Source organism: Colobus angolensis, unplaced genomic scaffold (assembly GCF_000951035.1).
Source record: "Colobus angolensis palliatus isolate OR3802 unplaced genomic scaffold, Cang.pa_1.0 Scaffold397, whole genome shotgun sequence".
In the NCBI taxonomy this organism is placed as follows: Eukaryota; Metazoa; Chordata; class Mammalia; order Primates; family Cercopithecidae; genus Colobus; species Colobus angolensis.
The window spans coordinates 142299-165974 of record NW_012117343.1 but is presented as its reverse complement, the minus strand read 5'-3'; the positions used below and the strand labels follow the sequence as shown (position 1 = coordinate 165974).

Genomic DNA, 23676 nt, shown 5'->3' with positions numbered 1-23676 from the left:
GAAGCCAACATTATCATCACATTACAAACAGTGTTTCTGTTCATGCAGACAAAGATCATGTCAGCTTTTTACCTGGACTAGCACACTTGCCTCCCTGGCCCTCGGGGACCATAGCATGATCTAGCAGTGCAAGTGAGTCAACAAAGGCTTACCAAGTTCCACAGTAGGGCACAGGGAAAGCTGTTATTTCCATCAGTCACATGTTTTATTTTAATTCTAGCCCAAGAATATATTTATGCCCCAGTCTCCATGTTCCTAATCTACAGTGCATAACTGCTCCCTATAAATAATTATTTTAACTCTGGTTTAAAAAGTACTGGCATCCATTTCAGTAACTGGATGAAGTTGGTTTCACAGAATGTTAAAAAGTATCCGTGGCTAGTTTGTGTGACTTTATAGGAATAAAAATGACTTAACATTTTAGCTTTATAACAGAAACTAAGAAATATGGCTCCACACTTAATATGCATCATGAAAGGTAGCCAACTTAGGTCCAGTAAATTACATCATAGAGCATTACAACTATAGAATGCTGCTTGTTTTTCTGGCAAAGTCATGAATCCCTTCCAAATGAGAAACATTTTGGCAGACTCATCTTTTTTTTTCCCCCCCAGATGGAGTCTTGCTCTGTCGCCCAGGCTGACTTGCAGTGGCACGATCTTGGCTCACTGCAACCTCCACCTCCCAGGTTCAAGTGATTCTTGTGCCTCAACCTCCTGAGTAGCTGGGATTACAGGTGTGCACCACCATACCCAGCTAATTTTTGCATTTTTAGTAGAGACGGGGTTTCACCATGTTGGCCAGGCTGGTCTCAAATGCCTGACCTCAAATGATCCACCTGCCTTGGCCTCCCAAAGTGCTGGGATTACAGGCATGAGCCACCACACCTGGCCAGGAGACTCATCTTAAAATTATTTTTCAGACAAAGTATCAATATTGGTATCCATAAGAATTTTCAAATTCAAATAAGCAATATTCCATCTCGTAAATTTAAGTGTGAAATATTGTTTTATTCCTTCATTTTTATATCTTCTTATCATATGATTTCTTTACATTCTTCCTAGCTCCTTATAAGAAACCTAGGAGCCATCCTGATTTCTCCACCCTCTTTTGCTTTCCATATTTAATTAATTAGCAAATCTTTCAACATATACCCTGAATCAGATCACTTCTTACCCTCAAGTAGATTCTCACTCAGTCCAAGCCACCATCATCTCTTACCTGAACTACTGCAATAGCCTCCTAACTTGGTTCACTCTTCCACTGTCTGCAAGGAATAACCAGAGTGATCTTTTAAAAACATGTATGAAATCACATCACTCAGGCAGCTTAAAATAAAATCCAGACTTCTTGCCAGGACTCAGAGAACCTGCTTGCTGACTCCCTTTCCACTGCCCCTCTCACATTCCCCCTCCCCAACAACAGCCACACTGGAGTCTTTTGGTGTCCTGGTTGAAGGCAGTACTGCCCGCCTGGCGTCAGGGCAGGGAGCGGGTGTCTAGAATGTGTGACTATAATTACAGTGACTAGGGATGCTAACCGTCCTGCATTGAGCCACACAGTCCCATAGTGCACAGCACGGTTCCACGCTGCAAAGGCTCGCAGTACCCAAAATGCCATTTGCCATTTTCACAAAAACCGACTTCATTCCCATCTCAAGATCTTTTTTTTTTTTTTTTTTTGAGACAGAGTCTCGCTCTGTTGCCCAGGCTGGAGTGCAGTGGCACGATCTCGGCTCACTGCAACCTCCGCCTCCTGAGTTCAAGCAATTCTCCTGCCTCAACCTACTGAGTAGCTGGGATTACAAGTGCACGCCCAGCTAATTTTTGTATTTTTAGTAGAGACAGGTTTTCACCATATTGGTCAAGCTGGTCTCAAACTCCTGACCTCATGATCTGCCCACCTTGGCCTCCCAAAGTGCTGGGATTACAGGCATAAGCCAGAGTGCCCGGCCCCTGTCTCAAGATCTTTACACTTACTGTTACTTTTGACCCAGGAACTGAAATAGTTCCCCGCCTTGCTCCTTGACCACTTGGGAGTCAGCTCCAACATCATCTCCTCTGAAAGGCCATGCCTGGCCATCATTTCTCAAATAGCCACCCCAACCAGCACCCCTGCCAGTCTTATTATTCCTCCACCTTGCTTTTTTTTTTTTTTTTAGATGGCGTCTCACTCAGTCGCCCAGGCTGGAGTGCAGTGGCGCCATCTCAGCTCACTGCAACCTCTGCCTCCTGGGTTCAAGCAATTGTCCTGCCTCAGCCTCTCAGGTAGCTGGGACTATAGGTGCATGTCACCATGCCTGGCTACTTTTTTTATTTTTAGTAGAGACAGGGTTTCACTATGTTGGTCAGGCTGGTCTCAAACTCCTGACCTCAGGTCATCTGCCTACCTGGCCTCCCAAAGTGTTGGGATTACAGGCGTGAGCCACCATGCCCGGCCTACAAAACTTTTTAAAAAATTAGTTGGGCCTCTAACCTCAGCACTTTGCAGGGCTGAGACAGGTGGATCACCTGAGGTCAGGAGTTCAAGACCAGCCTGGACAACATGGTGAAACCCCGTCTATACTAAAAATACAAAAATTAGCCAGGCACAATGGCACGTAATCCTAGCTACTTGGGAGGCTGAGGCAGGAGAATCTCTTGAACCCGGGAGGCAGAGGTTGCAGTGAGTCAAGATCGTGCCACTGCACTCCAGCCTGGGCAACACAGCAAGACTCTGTCTCAAAAAAAAAAAAAAAGAGTTGGACATGGTGGTGCATGCCTGTAGTTCTGGCTGCTTGTATGGCTGAGGTGGGAGGGTTGCTTGAGCCTGGGAGGTTGAGGCTACAGTAAGCCAAGATCGTGCCCTTGCATTCCAGCCTGGGCAACAAAACAATACCCTGTGTCAAAAAACAAACTAAAAAAAGGAATAAAAGAAGTTTTAAAAGATTTTAAAGTAACAATACATTTCTCATATTGACAATATTATGACAGGAAAAAAACTCAATTATTTTGGCTTGAAAATATAAACTATAAACATATGGGAAAAATTATTGGTTTAAAACTGAGCACAAATTACGCTGAATTTTTTTAAAGAAAAGGAACAATTATATTTTTCATAATACTAAAAATGAAATAAAGTGATAAAAAGCAATTAATTCCTATTTAGGTAATATTTCATCTGAGCCTTTTCCATTAAAAGTTTAACTTTTATGTGATTATGAGGTTATTTATACCTAAAGAGACCATTTAAGTACATAGAGAATTAGTACAGGCATTTGTTTTTCCAGTGACTGAGATAAGAGGAAAATAACCAAAGGAAGAATTTGTACAACACTATAGGCAATATTTCAGATGCTTAAGTAGAAATACGTATATGCTTGCTCAACAATCACAAACAGCAATGTTAGATTAGAACTTGTACCTTTTTTAATACTTTCTGAAAAGCCCTTAAATAATATTTTTCTCCAAAGTGACTTCTTAAGAATTAGATCAAGTTGGGCGTGGTGGCTCACGCCTGTAATCCCAACACTTTGGGAGACGGAGGCGGGAAGATCACCTGAGGTCAGGAGTTTGAGACCAGCCTGGCCAACACAGTGAAACCCCGTCTCTACTAAAAATACAAAAATTAGCCAAGCGTGTGGCATGCACCTGTAATCCCAGTTACCCAAGAGGCTGAGGCAGGAGAATCGCTGGAACCTCGGAGGCAGAGGCTGCAGTGAACTGAGATCGTGCCACTGCACTTCAACCTGGACAACAGAGCAAGAGTCTGTCTCAAAAAAAAAAAAAAAAAAAAGAATTAGATCACAGCCCCAATAAGATTTCTAGTAACATCTAATTAGACAATTGAGTTCCCTTGCTGGAGCTTGTCTGCTTTGCTTATAAAATCATGTGCAAAGTCTAAGACAACCACAACCAGACCCTCAACATCCTCCTCCTTAATGCTTATTGGGGAAACGGAAATAAACAGTGTGATCTGCCTTCGTTCACACTTGTCACTTCCTTGTAAATGTTGAGAGCTTTCCAAAGCAAAGAGCCTATGACAGCAAGGAGGGTTTCCAAAGCCAGTGACTCCAGGGAAAGAACAAAATAAGAAGAATTATTCCATCAGCTACCAAGTACTTATATTAAAATGGTAAGAGTAAGACAGTGTGGCATTTGCACAAGAATAGACCAACAAACCAATGTAACAGAATAGTCCAAAAATAGACCCATGCATATATAAAAACAATTTATCACAAAGCAGATACTGAAAATTAGTGCAGGAAAGATGGACTGTTCAGTAACCTGTGGTACTGAGATGATAAGCTAATTTTATTGGGGGGTGGGGCAGAATCATGGGAAAAAATTTAAATTAGATTTCTATCTCACACCAAATGCAAAAATCAACTCCAGGGAGAATTAAAGATTTAAATATAAAAGGCAAACCATAAGATATTCAGAAGACAATATAGGTGCATGTTTTTATGACTTCATGGAAAGGATTTCTTAAGAATAGGAAAACACAACCTAGAAACACACAAGAGTGCTAAATCAACTAAATTAAAATTATAAACTTCTCTCGTCAAAGGACACCACAGAAAGAGTGAAAAGACGGCCCATGGACTAGGAAAAGATATTTCTTACATATCTAAATAACTACAAAGGCTTAGTATACAGAATATGAGTATAGGTGTATACTCTTACAAATCAATAAGAAAAATATAAACAATCCAATGGTAAATGAGCAAAGACATGAAATGCATTTCAGTGTAGGATAGTCATAAATGCCTGTAAATACTTAAGAGGTATGACCTCATAAGCAGCCACAAAAATGCAAACTAAAGTCACAAGGTACGAAGTGATGACAAGGATGTGGAGACAACAGTGTCTGTTCCTTGTATATTTATATTTTTGCAATTTTATTTTCTGCAGGGTATTTTTTTTTTTTTTTTTAACAAAGTCTCACTCTGTCACCCAGGCTGGAGTACAGTGGTATGATCTCGGCTCACTGCAACCTTCACCTCCCGGGTTCAAGTGATTTTCATGCCTCAGCCTCCCAAGTAGCTGGGATTACAGGCTTGCATCACCATGCCAAGCTAATTTTTGTATTTTTAGCAGAAACAAGGTTTCACTATGCTGGCCAGGCTGGTCTCGAACTCCTGGCCTCAAGTAATCCACCCACCTCAGCCTCCCCAAATGCTAAGATTACAGGTGTGAGCCACCATGCCCCGCTGCCTCCTTTTTTTTAAAAAAATACTATCTATGGTGACTATTTCTAGCCTGCCATGATAGCAAGTGTCTTCAAAGAGAGCTGCAGGCATGACCAATCTGCATTCACTCTCATTCTAACCCTAAGATTTCTTCCCTCCTACACACACTTGGTGTGAACAGTCTGCAAACCATAGTGAGAGCCCACAGGTGGGGTATGAAGTCTGAGAAGAGGTATACAGTTTTTCCCACCACATCCAATTTCCCCCACAATGGTTGCAGGGTCCTCTGGAGCCCAAATCTGGGGAGATTCTAGGCTTTATCTCCTATTTTCTCTACTCTAAGTGGCCAGAAAACTAATGCTCAGTATTGAACCAATACTGATTCAGCAAATGCATTCAAGACAAAAGTCAGATTTGATGCATTGCTTACTTTTTTGTTTGTTTGTTTTGATTTTGTTTTTTGAGATGGAGTCTCACTCTGTTGCCCAGGCTGGAGTGCAGTGGCACAATCTCAGCTAACTGCAACCTCCATCTCCTGGGCTCAAGCGATTCTCCCACCTCAGGCTCCCAAGTAGATGGGACTATAGGTGTGTGTGACCATGCCCGCCTAAATTTGACTTTTTTGGTTTTTTTTGTAGAGACAGGGTCTTGCCATGTTGCCCAGGCTGGTCTCAAACTCCTGAGCTGAAGTGATCCACCCGCCTTGGCCTCCCAAAGTGTTGGGATTACAGGCTGAGCCACTGTGCCCAGTCAACACAGTGCTTACTTCTAAGAGTTCCTGCTTTAATTCAGTTTTAGACTCTGAGCATCCTCACCGAATAGTCAACTCATTCATTCCATTTAAGGGCCACTTTTTTATTTCACTCAGCATGTTTAATTGTTGCCAGCAGGAAGGTTAGTCAGAGGTCTTAGACCACAGGACCACTGTATTGCCAGAATCAAAAGTCAAAAATTCGTTTTAAAACATAAAACTAATTATGTCACTCTCCTGCTTTGAAACTTTCTATGCTTTTCTCATGATATACAGTGTAAATCTGAGCTCCTAAGTGCTCTTGACCCTGTTCAAGAGGCATAAGGGAAACTTCCCAGAGGAGAAGGAAAATGGAGATTAAACTTGAACCAGCAGCAACAGAGAGAAAAGACCAGAGCAGGGAAACAGCCAATGAATCCTAATTAACAAATCAAATGGGCAGGAGAATATTCAAGTCCAGTATGGAGTTCTTACTCAACGTTCAAGGGTCTGATCAACCATTAGAAGCTCAGTCAAGACAGCAGGGCATCAGGGGCTCTCAAAGCCAAGAGTAAAGAATCAGAGGGGTCTGTAAGAGATCAGGGTCATTGGGAGCAACATCTATCCAACCACATGGAAGGACAGTGGGCGCCCAAACCAAAGGGCCAATTAGGCAACCTGTTCACAATAGGAGTTAGACTGAGGAGCTGCCACTCCCTAATTCACAGGAGCCCAGAAGGTTCAAACAGACTCTAAAACACCCAAAGGAGGGCATGGGAGCAGCAGATCCTCCCAGACCTCTTGTTAGTCAGAGGTACTCCAGGCCTGGCTCTCAAAAGCAAGGCCTTCCCAACTTTGTTACAGTCAGCTATGCTGAAGTGTTGGCTGGCAGAAACTGACAAGCCCCATCACACAGCTTTCCCCATCTGGCCCCAAACCATCTCTCCAGCTCACCTCCCCTCTCACCCAATTCCATCTACCCTCCTACTGCAACAACACAGACACTGACAAGCAGCACCCTCTCCAGCCTTCCCTCTTCTACAGGCTGTTTCATCTTCCTGAACGACTTTGCCCCTCTTCTCTCCCCGGAAAATCCCTACTCATTCTTCAAAGCCCCTTCAAAGGTTGCCTGATCAGAGAGATTATTCTGATTCAAGCTGGGTTTGCTACCCTCCACTCCTATCGAGCACAGCCAACCCATTATTATTTTATTATTATTACTATTATTGTCACCATCACATCCATCATTTATCAAGTGCTTGTCATGCATCAGGTATCGTATTAAATCCTTCACGTGTATTTTTCCTTACCACTTGTAGTTATTATCGTTCTCCATCTTACTGAGGAGGAAACCAACGTTCACATCATTTAAAGTATTGGCCTGAGGACACAGAGCTGCTAAAGGGATTTCAAACATAGTCTGTTCTTAACTCAAAAACCCATATTCTTTCCAGTAAAATATCACAATTTGTTTATCTCTGTTGCCTCCAACAACAAATAAGCAACTTAAAAATAAAGATCATGTCTTCCTAATTTTTGTGTAGCCTGCATAATACCTGGCATATAGATGATGCTCTCTAAAGACTTGATAGATAAATAAATGAATAACAAGCATTCAATCCATTTTCTCAGGAACCTGAATGACAACTATAGCACAGAACCAGTAATACAATGTTGAGACTGTCTGTATGTCCCCTTTGCTTAGGGTCTACTGGATGGCTCATATTTTGGAGAATAAAGGACAGAGAGTACAAGACACTTAGGTAAAGATTCAGGTACAAGGAACCAGGCAAGTCAGCACAGTGTCTTTTGAATAAATGGGCTTAATCTAGGCACACAAATGGTTATTTTTAAAACAAGTGGTCTACTCCAACCTCTTTTTAAATAACTGGCTGTCTTTTTATTTTGAGACGGAGTCTTGCTCTGTCGCCCAGCATGGAGTGCAGTGGCACAATCTCGGCTCACTGCAATCTCCGTCTCCCAGGTTCAAGCGATTCTCCAGGCTCAACCCCCGGGTAGCTGGGATTACAGGCGCCTGCCACCACGCCCGGATTATTTTTGTTTCACCATGTGGCCAGGCTGGTCCTGAACTCCTGACCTCAGGTGATTTGCCCGCCTCAGCCTCCCAAACTGCTGGGATTACTGGTGTGAGCCACCGTGCCCGACCAGAACTGACTGCCTTAATAACTTCATCTTTATTTTTTTCCCAATCTAAATCAGGGCAATACCATAACCATCTATTAAACACCTGCTATGGTGGGAAGGAAGAGAATGCCATATACCTCATGGGATACTGAGTTAATGAAAACTCCTTTTCCCTGAAGGGGGTTTTAGTCTTGCCTGAATGTATGCAGAAGTTATCTCAATCAGGGAAAAAGCACAGAACATTGTGACTTTTTTGCTCAAAGCTCTCTGAAAGTTTCCCATCTCACTCAGAGCAAAAGCCAAAGTCCTGATAATCTAGAAGCTGCTACATCATGTGGCCCCCTCTGGTCTCACCTACAATTCACCCCCTAGCTCAGTCCCCTCCAGTCACATGGTCTCCATATTGTGTCTTCTCAATGAGGCTTTATCTGACCACTCTATTGAAAATCATAACCCTCTTCCACTTCACATGCCATCTCCCTATTCCCAGGGTTTTTTCCCCCCATAGCATTTTGGACGATCTAACGTGCTATCTACTTTACTCATTCATTTTGTTTATCATCTCTCTTCCCCCACAAAATGTAGGCTCCACTAATATGGACCTTCTGTTGTGTTTGTTCTCTGCTGTATTCTCAACACCCAAATCTGACATGGAATTATTATTGTAGGAATGAATGAATGAACCATTAGTTATGTTTATGCAATGACCTATCTGCTCACAGCATTACTTTGAAATCCATTTTTCAAATTTCTGAATCACACTGGCATCACAAATTTAAACACATCTTAAGATTTTTTCACTTGGCATTGATTAATGGTGACTAAAATCTCATTGGTCTAGAGTTTTCTTCATTGCTTTTTCCCGAGAAGACTTACTGTGACCATTATCTAAAAATGTAATTGTTTTGAGACCCTGGTCTAAATTTTAGCAAATAATTGTTTGTATTGTCCCAAGCACTTCAACATGATTTACAAAAATATATTACTTATGTTGCCACAATGAAAAATAGCAGTTGATTATAAAACATGACTGGAAATAACTACAGTAATTAAGGTAGAAGACCTGAGAATGCTCTTAAGAAAGGGTTCTACTTCTAAATTACTGTAAAACATTAACAAACTGAGGCTGGGTGCAGTGGTACACACCTGTAATCCCAGCACCTTTGGAGGCCGAGGCAGGTAGATGGCTTGAGTCCAACAGTTTGAGACGAGCCTGCGCAACATTGTGAGACACTGTCTCTACAAAAAATACAAAAAAATTAGCTGGGCATGGTGACTCACATCTGTAGTCCCAGCTACTCAGGAGGCTGAGGCAGGAAGATCACTTGAGCCTGGGAAGTCAAGGCTGCAATGAGCCGAGATCACACCACTGCACTCCAGCCTGGGCAAGAGAGCGAGACCCTGTCTCAAAAAAAAAAACAAAAATAATTGACAAACTGAGATCTTCTGTTGTTGAGATCACTAGATCATTAACCGTAGTTAGTTTTCATTTATTTGTTCATTTGTTTGAGATGGAGTCTTGTTCTGTCACCCAGGCTGGAGTGCAGTATTGCGATCTTGGCTCTCTGCAGCCTCTGTCCTCTGGGCTCAAGTCATCCTCCCACCTCAGCCTTTTTTTTTTTTTTTTTGAGACAGAATGAGACTCTCGCCCAGGCTGGAATATAATGGAGTGATCTCGGCTCACTGCAACCTCTGCCTCCCAGGTTCAAGAGATTCTCCTGCCTCAGCCTCCCAAGTAGCTGGGATTACAGGCACGCACCACCACATCCAGCTAATTTTTTTATTTTTAGTTGAGACAGGGTTTCACCATGTTGGCCAGGCTGGTCTTGAACTCCTGACCTCAAGTGATCTACCCGTCTTGGCCTCCCAAAATGCTGGGATTACAGGCGTGAGCCACCATTAGTTTTTAATGCCAACATTAATTAAGATCTGGTATGACTTTTAAAAATTATCTGTGGAGGCCAGGCGCCCTGGCTCACGCCTGTAATCCCAACACTTTAGAAGGCTGAGGTGGGTGGATCACGAGGTCAGAGGCTCGAGACCCGCCTGACCAACATGGTGAAACCCCGTCTCTACTAAAGACACAGAAAATTAGCCAGGCATGGTGGCACACATCTGTAATCCCAGCTACTTGGGAGGCTGAGACAGGAGAATCACTTGAACCCGGGAGGTGGTGGTTGCAGTGAGCCGAGATCACGTCACTGCACTCCAGTCTGGGCAACAGGGTGAGACTCTGTCTCAAAAAAAAAGAAAAAGAAAAAAAAAAAATTATCTATGGAGCCAACAATTCAAAAGCTATTTATAATTGGTGTGGAGCACATTATATTTTTTCTTTTTTTTTTCTCTCTCTCTTTCTAATGGTTGATTTTCCTTCCTATATTTTCTTGAGATTTGGAGCTTAAAGAATCTAAGCACACCAACCTTAGCAAAAAGAAAGCCAGTTTGTGATTTAAAGGACAAAAAAAAAAAAAATGGTCGTGCGTGCCAAAGAGATAATCTGCAAGATAATAGTATCTCCAGCTCAACAAAAGAAGTCATGTACAAGATTAAACTCATCCTGTTTCCATCCAGCAACCTCACACAAGGTCAACTTCAAAATATCCCCTAAAACCATCTACAAAGTAGCAATCAGTGAGGCTTATCAACAGGGCCCATCCCTCTTACAATATAAACCTCTTTCAATTTCAAAAATTGATGACTAAGAGCTCTTCAATAGTGGCATTTGATTCCACATTACTCTGCAGTATGCAAGAGAAAAACAAAGACCCATCATTCTGAACCTTCTATTATAGACCCACGCCAAACTGCAACAAAACATTCTTAAGGAAACTGCTACTATTATTGTACGCATATTGTTATTGTTCCCATAAATGTAAATAGGTTATCATTTTCAATTCTAAATTTAAAGACAGAAACACAGCAGTTAAATATTACATTTTAGAGTAGGCTTTTTCTCCTTAAAATGTTGGAAAACAGTAAAGATATATAACCAAAAGAACAACTAAAAGTCACCCACGAGTTAGAGATCAATCCCTCAAAAAAAATCCTTTTTAAATATTCTATTTACAAATGTGCAAAGTTGGCATAAAAACTGCAAACAGAATAAAATAAATAGACATAATAAGAGAGAACTTTTAAAAGAAACTTTAAGCAGTCCTCAAGAATAGAAAATTAAATGCACTCAAATTTAACGTATATCTCTGTCTAATGCAGTTAAGTTTTTGATATTTTCTGGTTTTCAGAAAGGATTTAATGTTTTCATTTTCAGAAAGTAGAAACAACAAATTTTAAAAGACTATACAATGAAGGTTTATATATTAGCTCATAACTTCCCAGTTTTTCGTTTTGTTTTGAGACAGAGTCTTGCTCTGTCGCCCAAGCTGGAGTGAAGTGGCACGATCTCAGCTCAATGCAACCTCCACCTCCTGGGTTCAAGCGATTCTCATGCCTCAGTCTCCCAAGTAGCTGGGATTACAGGCGCATGCCAGCAGGCCCAGCTAATTCTGTATTTTTAATAGAAATGGGGTTTCGCCATGTTGGTCAGGCTGGTCTCAAACTCCTGGCCCTGTATGATCCATCCACCTTGGCTTCCCTAAGTGCTGGGATTACAGGCATGAGCCACTGTGCCTGGAACCAGATTTTCTTACTAAACACTTCTATGCCCATGGGGTCATTTAGTCCTCAAGTTGGAAATATAGAAGAGGGGTTCTTCACCCTGGCTGCATCTCTAAGGGAAGAGGGATTCACATGCTGAAGCCAGGCTCCACTTCCAAGGAGTGATTTAACTCTCCCGGAGTGGCGTCCAGGCAGCAGTACTTTTATAAATCACCCAGGTGATTCTAACATACAGTCTGTATTGAAAGTCACTGGTTCCCACCCACCTCTTCTCAGAGAAGACCTCAGGAAGATATCCAGGCTCTGCTCAAACATTTCCAATGTTGAGACCCAATACCTCATTAGAAAAATCTAATAGGCAATACACTATGTTACCGAATGGTCATTATTTCAAATATGAATGGTCATTTTCACAGAGTATGGTAACCCATCACTTTCCCTAACAACTACAACAGAGTTCGCAGATCTTGGCACTTGTCCTCTTCTTAAAAATCACATTCCCCAGTCTCCATGTGACTGGCTCCTTGTCATCACTCAGGTCTGGGCTCAAGTCTCACCTCCTGGGGAAGACTGCCTGATCACTCTTTCCCCAGCCAGTCTGTCTCTTCCCTCATGGCACCTCTCACAACTGAAATATGTGTGGATGTTCGTTCGTTGACTCTCTTCCCAGTCTGAAACATAAGCTCCACCCAGGCAGCTCCATCGGGTCTGTCTTGTTTAACGCTGTATCTCCAGCAAGTGGAACCATGCCCGACACAGTAGCCACTCAATACAAATTTTTGAATGAATAAATGAAACAGATGAAGAAGTAATGGGCAATCTAAAGCAAAAAGAAAGTACCAGAGTGGTATATAATGTAAATACAGTTATCCCTCAGTCTTGGTGAGGGTGTGGGTGTTCCAGGACCCCTGTAGATATCAAAATCCACAGATGCTCAAGTCCCTGAGATAAAATAGTGTAATATTTGCATGTAACCTACACACATCCTCCAGTATACATTAAATCATCTCTAGATTACTTATAATACCTAATACGATGTAAATGCCATGTAAATAGCTGTTATACTGAATTATTCAGGGAACAATGACCAACAAAAGCCTGTATACGTTTAGTACAGATGAAATTTTTTTCCAAATATTTTCAATCCAAGGTGCGTTGAATCCAAGGATGCAGAATCCAAGGATGCTGAACCCACAGATTCTGGGGACTGACTAGTTGACAATGCAGATTATAAAATGTTGGACTAAGCAGGCCAGTGCGATGGCTCACGCCTGTAATCCCAGCACTTTGGGAGGCCGAGGCGAGCAGATCACCTGAGGTCAGGAGTTCGCAACCAGCCTGACCAACATGGAGAAACCCTGTCTCTGTTAAAAATACAAAATTAGCCACGTGTGGTTGTAATCCCAGCATGCCTGTAATCCCAGCTACTCGGGAGCCTGAGACAGAAGAATCACTTGAAACTGGGAGGTGGAGGTTGCAGTGAGCTGAGATCGTGCCATTGCACTCCAGCCTGGGCAACGAGAGCAAAACATGGTCTATAAAAAAAAAAAATATATATATATACACACACACACACACACACACACACACACACAGGGCTAAGCGTAAATGACAAAATATAAAATCATGTGCATGTACATGTGCCCACATGTGTGTGAAAAGGAAGATTCTGGAGGCTGTAGACCTCCCTCAATGCAACCATGTAGCTTCAAAATGTATAGTTGCACTGAAAGCTCTCCAAATTTAGAGATACCCTCACCTTAAAGCTTTATATTACCCATTAGTTTTCTTCTGAAAATAAAGCAAAAATATAAATCAAAATAAAGTTTTGAGACATTCTGAAAACATTCCAAATGTTTACAGTCATCAAACAGTGTGAAATGCCAAACATTAAAGCAGAAAACTTTAACCAAGTCAGAAACACTGTGCTCTGGTGGTGGGGAAAAGAGTATAAAAAACACAAACTTAGGAAATTATTTGGAACACCTGGAATGATAAAATCAAAGAAATCTGAATAAGAAGGAACCTTACAGACCATTCTAGATATACCCTTCCCAAGGATAACCCCCCATAGAGTATTCTCAGCAAGTGGCTCACTAGCTTCTCCCTTTTGGTGGCAGGGAATTCATTACTTCCTAAGAAGTCTGCCTCATTCCATTACTTTACAACTATACTTGTCAGAAACTGACTTATTTTGATGCAAAATCTGGCTCCCAGTGACTCACAGGGCCTTGTTCTCCTCTCTGAAGCCAAGTACAAATGCATCAATGAAAACAAACCTAACATATCAGTTCTACAACATAATAGGTGAGATCAGAAAATATGAATCCAGAAGAAAAGTGAGTGTGGACCAAGTGTTCAAAGACAAAGGGAACTATGAAGTGGTTAAAATATATATATATATAGAAGGACAGGCACAGTAGTTCACACCTACAATCCCAACACTTTGGGAGGCTGAGGTGGGAGAATCACTTGAGCCCAGAAGTTCGAGACCAGCCTGAGCAACATAGCAAAACCTCATCTCTGCAAATAATAATTTCTAAAAATTAGTTGGGCCACCTGAGCCTCCAGTAAAAACAAAATCAGGTGAAAAAAAAAATAGCCTGTATAATGGTGTGCACCCATGGTCCCAGCTACTCTGGAGGCTGAGGTGGGAGGATCACTTGAACCTGTGAGGTCGAGGCCACAGTGAGCCGTAATCGCACCACTGCACTTCAGCCAGGGCGACAGAATGAGACTCTATCTCAAAATTATATATGTATATATATATATAGAGAGAGAGAGAGAGAGAGGGACATAGCACAAGTGCTAAACTAAGGTGGATTATCTTGGCTAGAACTGAGTGACCAGAGTGGAAAAAGAAAGGAGAAAAAATACGTAAAACAGACGGTGGAAGATCCCTGAAGCCTAGGTGAAAATTACTGCAACTAGGCAAAACTATTCTGTACCTTGGAAAAATATTGAATGAATTTGAAATGTAAAGGATAGGTAGTAAATAAGCAGAACAGATAGCTCTAAAACATAGCCATCTCAGAGATTTAGAGCTGGTAAAAAAAAAAAAAAAAAATCAGAGATTATGTATTGCAACACCTTAATTTTAGACATAATTAAATCCCAAGAGGAAAAGATATCAATTTCCATTTTCATATTCCCCTCCATTGTAATAAGAATACCTTCACTGAATATTTTCCTCTTTTGTACCCCTTTCTCCCCACCTCCTGCACAGCATGCTGAATCTGAGATGTTGTATAAGATCCTAACCATTTCAAAACTCAGCTTTCAGAGGGCAAAGAAGGGATAACGTAATAAAGCCCAACTGCCTGAATCATCCTGGCTGGCCACCAAGACCCAGAATGGACAGGATGTGGTCACACTGCAGGACTGGCTCTTGCTGGCCATGGAAGCCAGCCAGGTATTCTGCTGATACATGGATCTCCATCAGCAGCCAACAAGACAAGGAATCAAAATCATTGCTAATTCACCCACAAAACTGTCCATCTTTTCCCCTGGTATCATTGCATGGGTCTGCTATAGGGCAACCAAATTCCATCGGTTTCTTTTACGCAAACCTACACCTTTTTCTCTTTCACTTACCATCCATGCTACCCTCAGGGTACCATGTGCACCACCTTCCCACATCCCCAGGGTCACCCAAACTCTAAGCTTCTCTGGTTTTCTTCCCTAATCGGTCACATTTTCTTCGCACTTCACCAGTGCTTTAAAAATGCAGGCTTGTCTCAGAAATACCTGCCTTTTGAAAGGACATACTACTAAATTTAAAACACCAGGCTGCAAGATCCTGTTTTTATAAAAACAAAGGAAGAAAACAGCAAAAAAAGAAAAGAAAAAAAAAAAAACACCACACACACAAAAACCCTGACTATATGTTTAAAGACATTTAAAGCAAGTACAGAAGAATACTCAGCAAAGTGTTAACAACAGAGACAGAACTGTGGGAGAAGAAGGGAAAACTATTAATTTATATATGCTTTTCTCTAGCTTGGAGTACTGCAATAAAAACTGTCATGATTACACAATTGTAATTCTTGAAAAGCAAACTCTTGAAATGAAAAATGGAAAAGGCTGGGTGCGATGGCTCATGCCTGTAATCCCAGCACTTTGGGAGGCCGAGGAGGGAGAATCGCTTGAGGCCAAGAGTTCAAGATCAGCCTGGTCAACATATCGAGACTCCCCTACCTCCCACACCCCTCACCAAAAGAAAAGAGGAAAAAAAAACCACTTAAATTAAAAATGCTAACGCATCTTCAGTAAAGATTAAATAAGATTAATAAAGATTAGTCAGTGAGCAGTGAGGACTGTTGCTCCCAGCCCCCATAACCCTAAAGGGTGAGTAGAGACTGCCTTCTTAGACCTCACTGTCCCCAGTCAGCTGCTTTGCCCATTGTTTGTTTTCATTTTTCCTAACTTAGAAAGCAATCAAACTAACTGGTGAAAACATTATTAAATTGTTTATATCCCATACTCTAGAAATTAGGCTTCTATAAAATAACAACCAATTGTACAAATTAATTTTGTTTTATTAAATTGAAAGTTAGCCTGTAATCCTAGCACTTTGGGAGGCCAAGACAGGCGGATTGTTTTAGCTCAAGAGTTCTAGACCAACCTGGCCCACGTGGCAAAACCCCGTGTCTACAAAAAAAAAAATACAAAAATTAGTCAGGCGTGGCGGTGTGCGCCTGTAGTCCCAGCTACTTGGTGGCTGAGGCACGAGGACTGCTTGAGCCCAGGAGGTCAAGGCTGCAGTAAGCCACAATCACACCACTGCACTCCAGCCTGGGTGACAAAATGAGACCCCATCTCAAGAAAAAAAAAGAAAGTTGAGTATCTGAATCTATCATGCAATGTGTGCTTCCCCAGCAAAGAAAACATGAATTAAAAGGACTTATGTGGCTGGGCACAGTGGCTCACGCCTGTAATCCCAACACTTTACGAGAGCAAGGCACGCAGATCGCTCAAGCTCAGGAATTTGAGACCAGCCTGGGCAACATGGTGAAATCCTCTGTCTGCTAAAAGTACAAAAATTAGGCTGGTCGCAGTGGCTCATGCCTGTAATCCCAGCACTTTCGGAGGACGAGGTGGGTAGATCACAAGGTCAGAAGATCGAGACCACTCTGGCCAACAAGGTGAAACCCTGTCTCTACTAAAAAATATACAAAAACTAGCCAGGCGTGGTGGTGGCTGAGGCAGGAGTCACTTGAACCCGGGAGGCAGAGGTTGCAGTGAGCCGAGATTGTGCCACTGTGCTCCAGCCAGGGCAACAGAGCGAGACTGTCTCGGGAAAAAAAAAAAAATTATTCAGGCATGGTGGCAGGCACCTGTAGTCCCAGCTACTCAGGAGGCTGAGGCAGGAGAATCACTTGAACCTGAAAGGTGGAGGTTGCAGTGAGCTGAGATAAGGCCACTGCACTTCAGCCTGAGTGACAGAGCAAGATTCCATCTCAAAAAAAAAAAATTATCCAAGCATGGTGGTATGCTCCTGTAGTCCCAGTTACTTGGGAGGCTGAGGCAGGAGAATCGCTTGAACTCAGGAGGCGAAGGTTGCAGTGAGCTGAGATCATGCCACTGCACTCCAGCCAGGGAAACAGAGTGAGACTCAGTCTCAAAAAAAATTTGGCATGGTGGCATGGGTCTGTAGTCCCAGTTCCTTGGGAGGCTGAGGTGGGAGGATCACTTGAGCCAGGATGGTTGAGGTTGCAGTGAGCTGTGACAGCACCACCGCACTCCAGCATGGGTGACAGAGAGAGACCCTGTGTCAAAAACAACAAAAGCTCATGTAACTTGAGCATCAGTTTCACCCTCTAAAACTGCTCTGCCCCATAATACCTTCCTTTGTAAATAGAACCACCTCCTATCCAGCCTGAGAAGATTCTCAACTCTACTGTCTTCCTCACTTTCCACATATAGTAACATCCAATGCCTATTCCACCCTACCTCCCAAATAGCTCTTAGATGTGCCCCCTCATGATCCCTACTGCCACTGCCTATCCCACTGCACAGCCTCAATCCACCCATTATGACCATCACCATAACCTTCTATATTGCGTTTGTAGACTAGGCAGAGATGTTTCACACTCTAAGGTAGTACGATGCAGTGAAAAAAAAGTGGGCTTCTTCCAAGTTTCATCACTTGGTCTTGTGGCCCTGGGAAGAGACCTACACCTCTCTAAGACCCAGTTTCCTCTTCTATATAATGCAAGCAACACTTACCTTGTGTAAGGATTGCTGCATGAATTAGAGGCAAGGCTTGTAAAGAACCTAGTTCTAAATGGAGCCTTGTACATAAGTCAATGCTTTATTATTTTTATTATCTTCTTATCAGTAAAAATGAGTAGTAAGCCCTCTGAATTGTTTTGAAGACTGGTAAAATTAAACACAGTGACTGTTTCATTTATTTGCAATGGCTCCACATCCCCAAGACAAAGACAAAATGTGGCCATGGCCCTTTCCCAATTGCATCTCCTGCCACTTGACTTTACATGCATTCTCCTTTAGCATAATGAATTATTTAATACTAAGACTATGAAGCCCTTCATGCCCTCCTCTCCTCAAAGCCATAATTACAGGTGGAATCTAATGTGTGGGCAAGTCCTTTATGTATATTTCAACATGCAAGTAATTAATTACCTTATTTTCAAATTTGGAAAGCAATATCCATGAGTACAAGTATATTTAAGGGGATGATAGGGCAAAATATTTGCAAGCAAAAAGTTCTGAAGAAATCTTCAAACCATTGCTGTCATACATACTCACATAAACATGCGGAATGTGATAAAAGATGATAAAGTCTTGCTAAGTTATATGTGAGAAATAACTTCGCCAGAGACGAAATCTTGATTTGAAATAAAAAGAAGGGGACGGGCACAGTTGCCTGTAATCCCAGCACTTTGAGAGGCTGAGGCAGGTGGATCACCTGAGGTCGGGAGTTCAAGATCAACCTAACCAATGTGGAGAAACCCTGTCTCTACTAAAAATACAAAATTGGCCAGGCGTGGTGGCACATGCCTGTAATCCCAGCTACTCAGGAGGCTGAAGCAGCAGAATCACTTGAACCTGGGAGGTGGAAGTTGCAGTGAGCCAATATCACACCATTGCACTCTAGCCTGGGCAACAAGAGTGAAACTCCATCTCAAAAAAAAAAAAAAAAAAAAAAAAAAAAAAAAAAAAAAAAAAAAAAAAAAAAAGAAGGGGTAGTGCAAGTTAGAACAACTGGGTCCAGAAAAAAAGAGATGTGATTGAAAGCGATGATGTTTGTTTGTTGAGGTTGTTTGTAAACAGTTTCCAAAAGCATATCTTAATGTATTTTAGATTTTAAGATTAATTTGATGATAAATGTAAATATTTTTTCTTTAAAAACATCGAGACCATCCTGGCTAACACAGTGAAACCCCATCTCTACTTAAAATACAAAAAATTAGCCAGGCGTGGTGGCGGGTGCCTGTAGTCCCAGCTGCTTGGGAGGCTGAGGCAGGAGAATGGTGTGAACCCGGGAGGTGGAGCTTGCAGTGAGCCGAGATTGTGCCACTGCAGTCCAGCCTGGGTGAAAGTGCGAGACTCCACCTCAAAAATAAAATAAAAAAATAAAAACAATGAGAGAAGTTAAAAATCATAGTTCAGGTCAATTAAGTATTAACTTTCTCTTTATTCATAGATTGGAAAAGAAATGTGGGGTTTTTCTTGCCATATGATTTTGTGATTTAGAACTTAAAGATATAAAAGAAACTAACAAACTTTCTAAGCATCTGAAGGGAAAACAATTCTGCTTAAAGATGAATCTAGGTAATTAAACGGCATTCATCAGGTCACCAACTTAAAGATATAAAAGAAACTAACAATCTTTCTAAGCATCTGAAAGGAAAACAATTCTGCTTAAAGATGAATCTAGGTAATTAAATCGCATTCATCAGGTCACCAATGTGACAAGCTCTAAAACTGTATAAGTACATATTTTTGTGTTGAATGAATTAACTATAACCCTGAAAAAGCATAGAGTTGGCTACAAAAGGAAAAGCTGCCCAATGTCCAGAAAGTGCTTCTTCAGCAGCTGGTAACTATCCTTGGTGTCGGGGTTGACAAAATGAGCAAGAAAATGGGTTGAAGCTCATTAGTGCATAGTTTACGGTATCCAAGCTGCAAAACTTTTCTAAAGCTGTCTCACAGATACATTTCCTTTTTAAAATGCCACCAGTAATGCTGAATCATTCCTTTCTAAAGGGGCTCTTTTTCAACTTTACAACATTTTAAATTTCAACCATTTTTAAGTTCAAAAAAACTCTTAAGTTTAAGATCTAGGGTATTTTTATATAGGTATATTTTTAGTTTTCAGGTTATTTTGGAGCTATGACTCTTCTTCAAACACTATTCTGGCCTGGGTGACAGGCGCACAGTGCTGATTTACGTACATCCCAAACATATAATCAGCCAGGCCTTGAACATAACTGGGTGTGGGTGACCCTCACTCAGGTCACTGAAGAGCAAGTGTTACTTGTGAAATCACAAAACCAGACTCAAGTATTCCAGTGGACATACTGCTCTGTCCAGCTGCCCAAAGAATCATGAAAAGGAGAACATTCTGATGATGTCAGAAGTCATCCTTTTTTCAAATCCTTAGTATTTTTCTTTCAAGTGTGTTCTTTTGTGAGCTGAATTACAGTAGTCCATGCAGAGCACTAAACAACATCAGGCCAGGTCAAAAAACAATTGAGTTAAGAGAAGAAATAACTAGAAAAAAAGTATAATGAATTTCATCTTCTTGATTTTGTAATATTGCACATCTTCAGGCAACACTGCCCACTTGCATTATTGTCACAGCAGTACCTAGCCTGGGAAAGAAGGTAGCAACATTGGTGAGTACTGACTCTGGAAAACAAAATGACCTGCAAAGACTGAGCCATGTTGCTACATTGCAAATTACTAATGTCCAACTTGGACTTAATACAGTAGTTTTCTGTTGACATTCCCATAAACTGGTTCAATTATTTTTAAATAAATCATATTTGTTCAAAGATCCCAGAAATAAGCCAGATTTATTTTATGCTTGGCTTTATAGATACAATGCAACATAATTTACTATATACACCTGATAATGAGCAAAACTTCCTTTTGAAAAGTCAAAACACTCACAAAATATATTTTTCAAAACTGACTTCTATATAATATTAGTGTTGGAACACTTCAGTTTGCACAATTATTTTGGATTTACTTTTCATACAAGAAATATTACTTGAAATCGATTTAACTAATTTAAGTTATATTTCCAACTAAAGTATATTCCATGTTTAAAGAATAAAAATAAAAGGCCTCACTATCAAATAATCAACTATAATAATTATTTTATTACTTAAAATACATTTTTATATAACTGTATAAACCAGTTTTTCAGGAATCTGGAATTTCACTTATGCTAAATGCAACTGAAAATAAATATATGAAAAGAATCATTTAGTAAAAATAATGCTGATAAATTTTTATTAACCTCCTGCTATACAGGACAAAATACACATTAACATATTTATAGAAAAAATTTTAGCTGGTATTTGCATCATTCTGTATTAAGAAACCACAGTTACATTATTCCTAAAAAACATTTTTCTCACATTTTTCTCATTACTGCTGGTGAAACTAATACAGGTAGTTTTATTAGTATCTGTCACTTCCTATACATCCTAATTTTCTTAGTATTTCTCTAACACTAACCAATATTGACTACTGAACGTTTGACAAAAGTGTGCCTTCTTCTGGTACAAACTGATTCTTTCATAAAATATTTCATGCCCACCGTGTGCTAGCTTTTGTGTTAAAGACTTTGGATGCAAAGCTCATAGTGTAGCAAAGGCAAAACACAACTGCATTAAGGTTTGCTATGCAAGGTAAGTGCAATGACAGAAATATCCCTAGAAGGATTGTTTAAATCAAGCAGGAAAGTCAGTAACACGTACATCTCATTAAATTAAGTCCATCTCCCTTATCAAAAAGGTGATGGCTTACCAGTTTCTGGTTTGCACTTCCCTGTCTTGGCAAAGCAGTGTTGATAGGTATAGACAACACCAAAACATCTCTGAGAATTACAGTCATCATCCTGCTTCCTCACTTCACGAGGTTTAGCATCACTGCATTTAAATATGTCAGCCTAATCTAAGTTGGAAAATATAAACAAGTCCAGCTGTTATTAAGACCAGACAGGTACATAGTAAGTAAAACATGAACTAGAAATGTACAGCCTGACACACACAAAAATTAGATTTCTAGCTGGGATTTTTAATCATAGGTGGTACATTTATTTTTTGGTAGACAGGCATCCAAATAAAATAAGACATATCTAAAAGTATAAATGCTTACCATATTACATACTAAATTGGAAGGCAAGTTGATTCATTATGTCATAAATCACATTTTTTAAACTGTAACAGCATAAAATAAGACCCCTCCCAAGAGAAACCAAACTCATAATAGATTTTTGATATTATATGCCAAACAATAATTAACATTTAAGTGTCCATATGCACCTAAAAATAAGGACTTGAGGCATAGAAAAGGAGTGTATATTACATTTAAATTTATAAGTGGCTACTTTCTACCCATAGTGCCTCAAGAATCAGGTAAAACAGACCGAGTTACTTAAACAATATGTATGTTCTTAAGAGTGCCTGATAGGAAATCAAAGCACGTTCATTGTTTTCTCCCATACATCCGCCAGGCTTTAAAAGAGGCCAAATACAAAAAAACTGAAGACAGATATTATACATCACCCATTTGTGATATTCTGGTTTTATCAATATATCATTTCAACCAGAAGAGCCTCATTTGAAATGCAACACTACCCACGTATTTCATATACACCACTCTTTCAGACTATTTGTAGGTGAGTTAAATTTTTTCTAGTCAGGGTGACCTCATAAGACTTGGGCATGGCCCAGCCTCCTCCGAGGTGAAATCAAGGCAATGGGATCACCCAGCAAAGTTGTTTTTCTCCTGCAGCCCAACGACAAGAATGACTAAAGCCAAGCAGAATGAAGATTGCCTAGCCTTTGTCAAATGGGATTGGTGAGGAGTTCCCTCTCTCACCAAGGAGCGGTTACATCTAGAGGAAAGCTGAGGTACACACAGTCTACATTCTGAAATTGTGGGTCCTCAGGCACAAACCTCATCACTTCTGTGGACTAGGAAATTGTCGCTGAAACCTGGGTTTGAGATAACAGCGGTTTTGGGAAGTTTGATTTATACATTCCAACCCACTTGAATGTCGCCTTAGAGTGCTGAGACGTGAAGACTCTTACGAATCTCTCTCCCCCGCAGGCCAAACAGCCATTGCCTCCCAAATTCCAGCTTATATATTCATTTCTTTGGCAATTTTTCTCTTGGGGGAGAAAACAATGGACTCTTTCAGTCTTCTCTTATCAACAAAGGGCCCTAGAAGAAGAAACAGCCCTTTCAATCACCTCCTTCATGACTTCTTGATCATGATGAGTGGGCCTTGCGGGTGGGGGGAGTGCGGGCCAGGAAGGGGAGAGGTGACAGGCAACTCACCTCTTTGAGCTGCTCCAGCTCCTGTTTGAGGCTGTCGTACTCAGCCTCCAGCTCGTCATACTGCTGTTTGAGGGTCAGCTTCTCCTCCAGCACCACCAGCCCATACTCGGCTGCCTGGATCTTCTCGTGGGTGGTCTCCGTGAGCTCCTTGGTCAGCCTCTCTATTTCAGTCTTATAATGGTCCACCGTCTGCAATACCTCTTCTGCGGCCATAGCCCCGGTGGATGGAAGCAGGAGGGGGTGACGGGGTAGGGGAGATGGATGCAAAGCTGGCGGGGAAAGGGAGAAGGAAATGGGAAGGGAGGGGTGGAAATGGAAAAGAAAGTACGCTGGATGAATGAGCAGCGCGATGCCCCGCCGGCTCTGGTGGCAGCGGCAGCTACACCGCCCGAGAAACTGACGAGAAATGCAACATGGAGAACAGGGCAGAGGGTCAGGAGCGAGGCGGCAAAGGCCGCCGCATGTGTCCTCG

The 23676-nt window shown here is 41.3% G+C and overlaps 1 protein-coding gene across 3 annotated transcripts in view; it reads right to left on the bottom strand.

Moving 5' to 3' along the window:
• Positions 1–23670, bottom strand: part of BICD1 (bicaudal D homolog 1 (Drosophila)) — a 278365-nt gene extending 254695 nt beyond the window's left edge. For all 3 annotated transcript variants that reach the window (XM_011955142.1, XM_011955143.1, XM_011955144.1), the window contains exon 1: positions 23205–23670. In XM_011955142.1, the coding sequence (XP_011810532.1) occupies positions 23205–23417 (213 nt within the window). In that variant the 5' untranslated portion in view covers positions 23418–23670. The remainder of the gene's footprint in view (positions 1–23204) is intronic.
• Between the last annotated feature and the right edge of the window lie 6 nt (positions 23671–23676).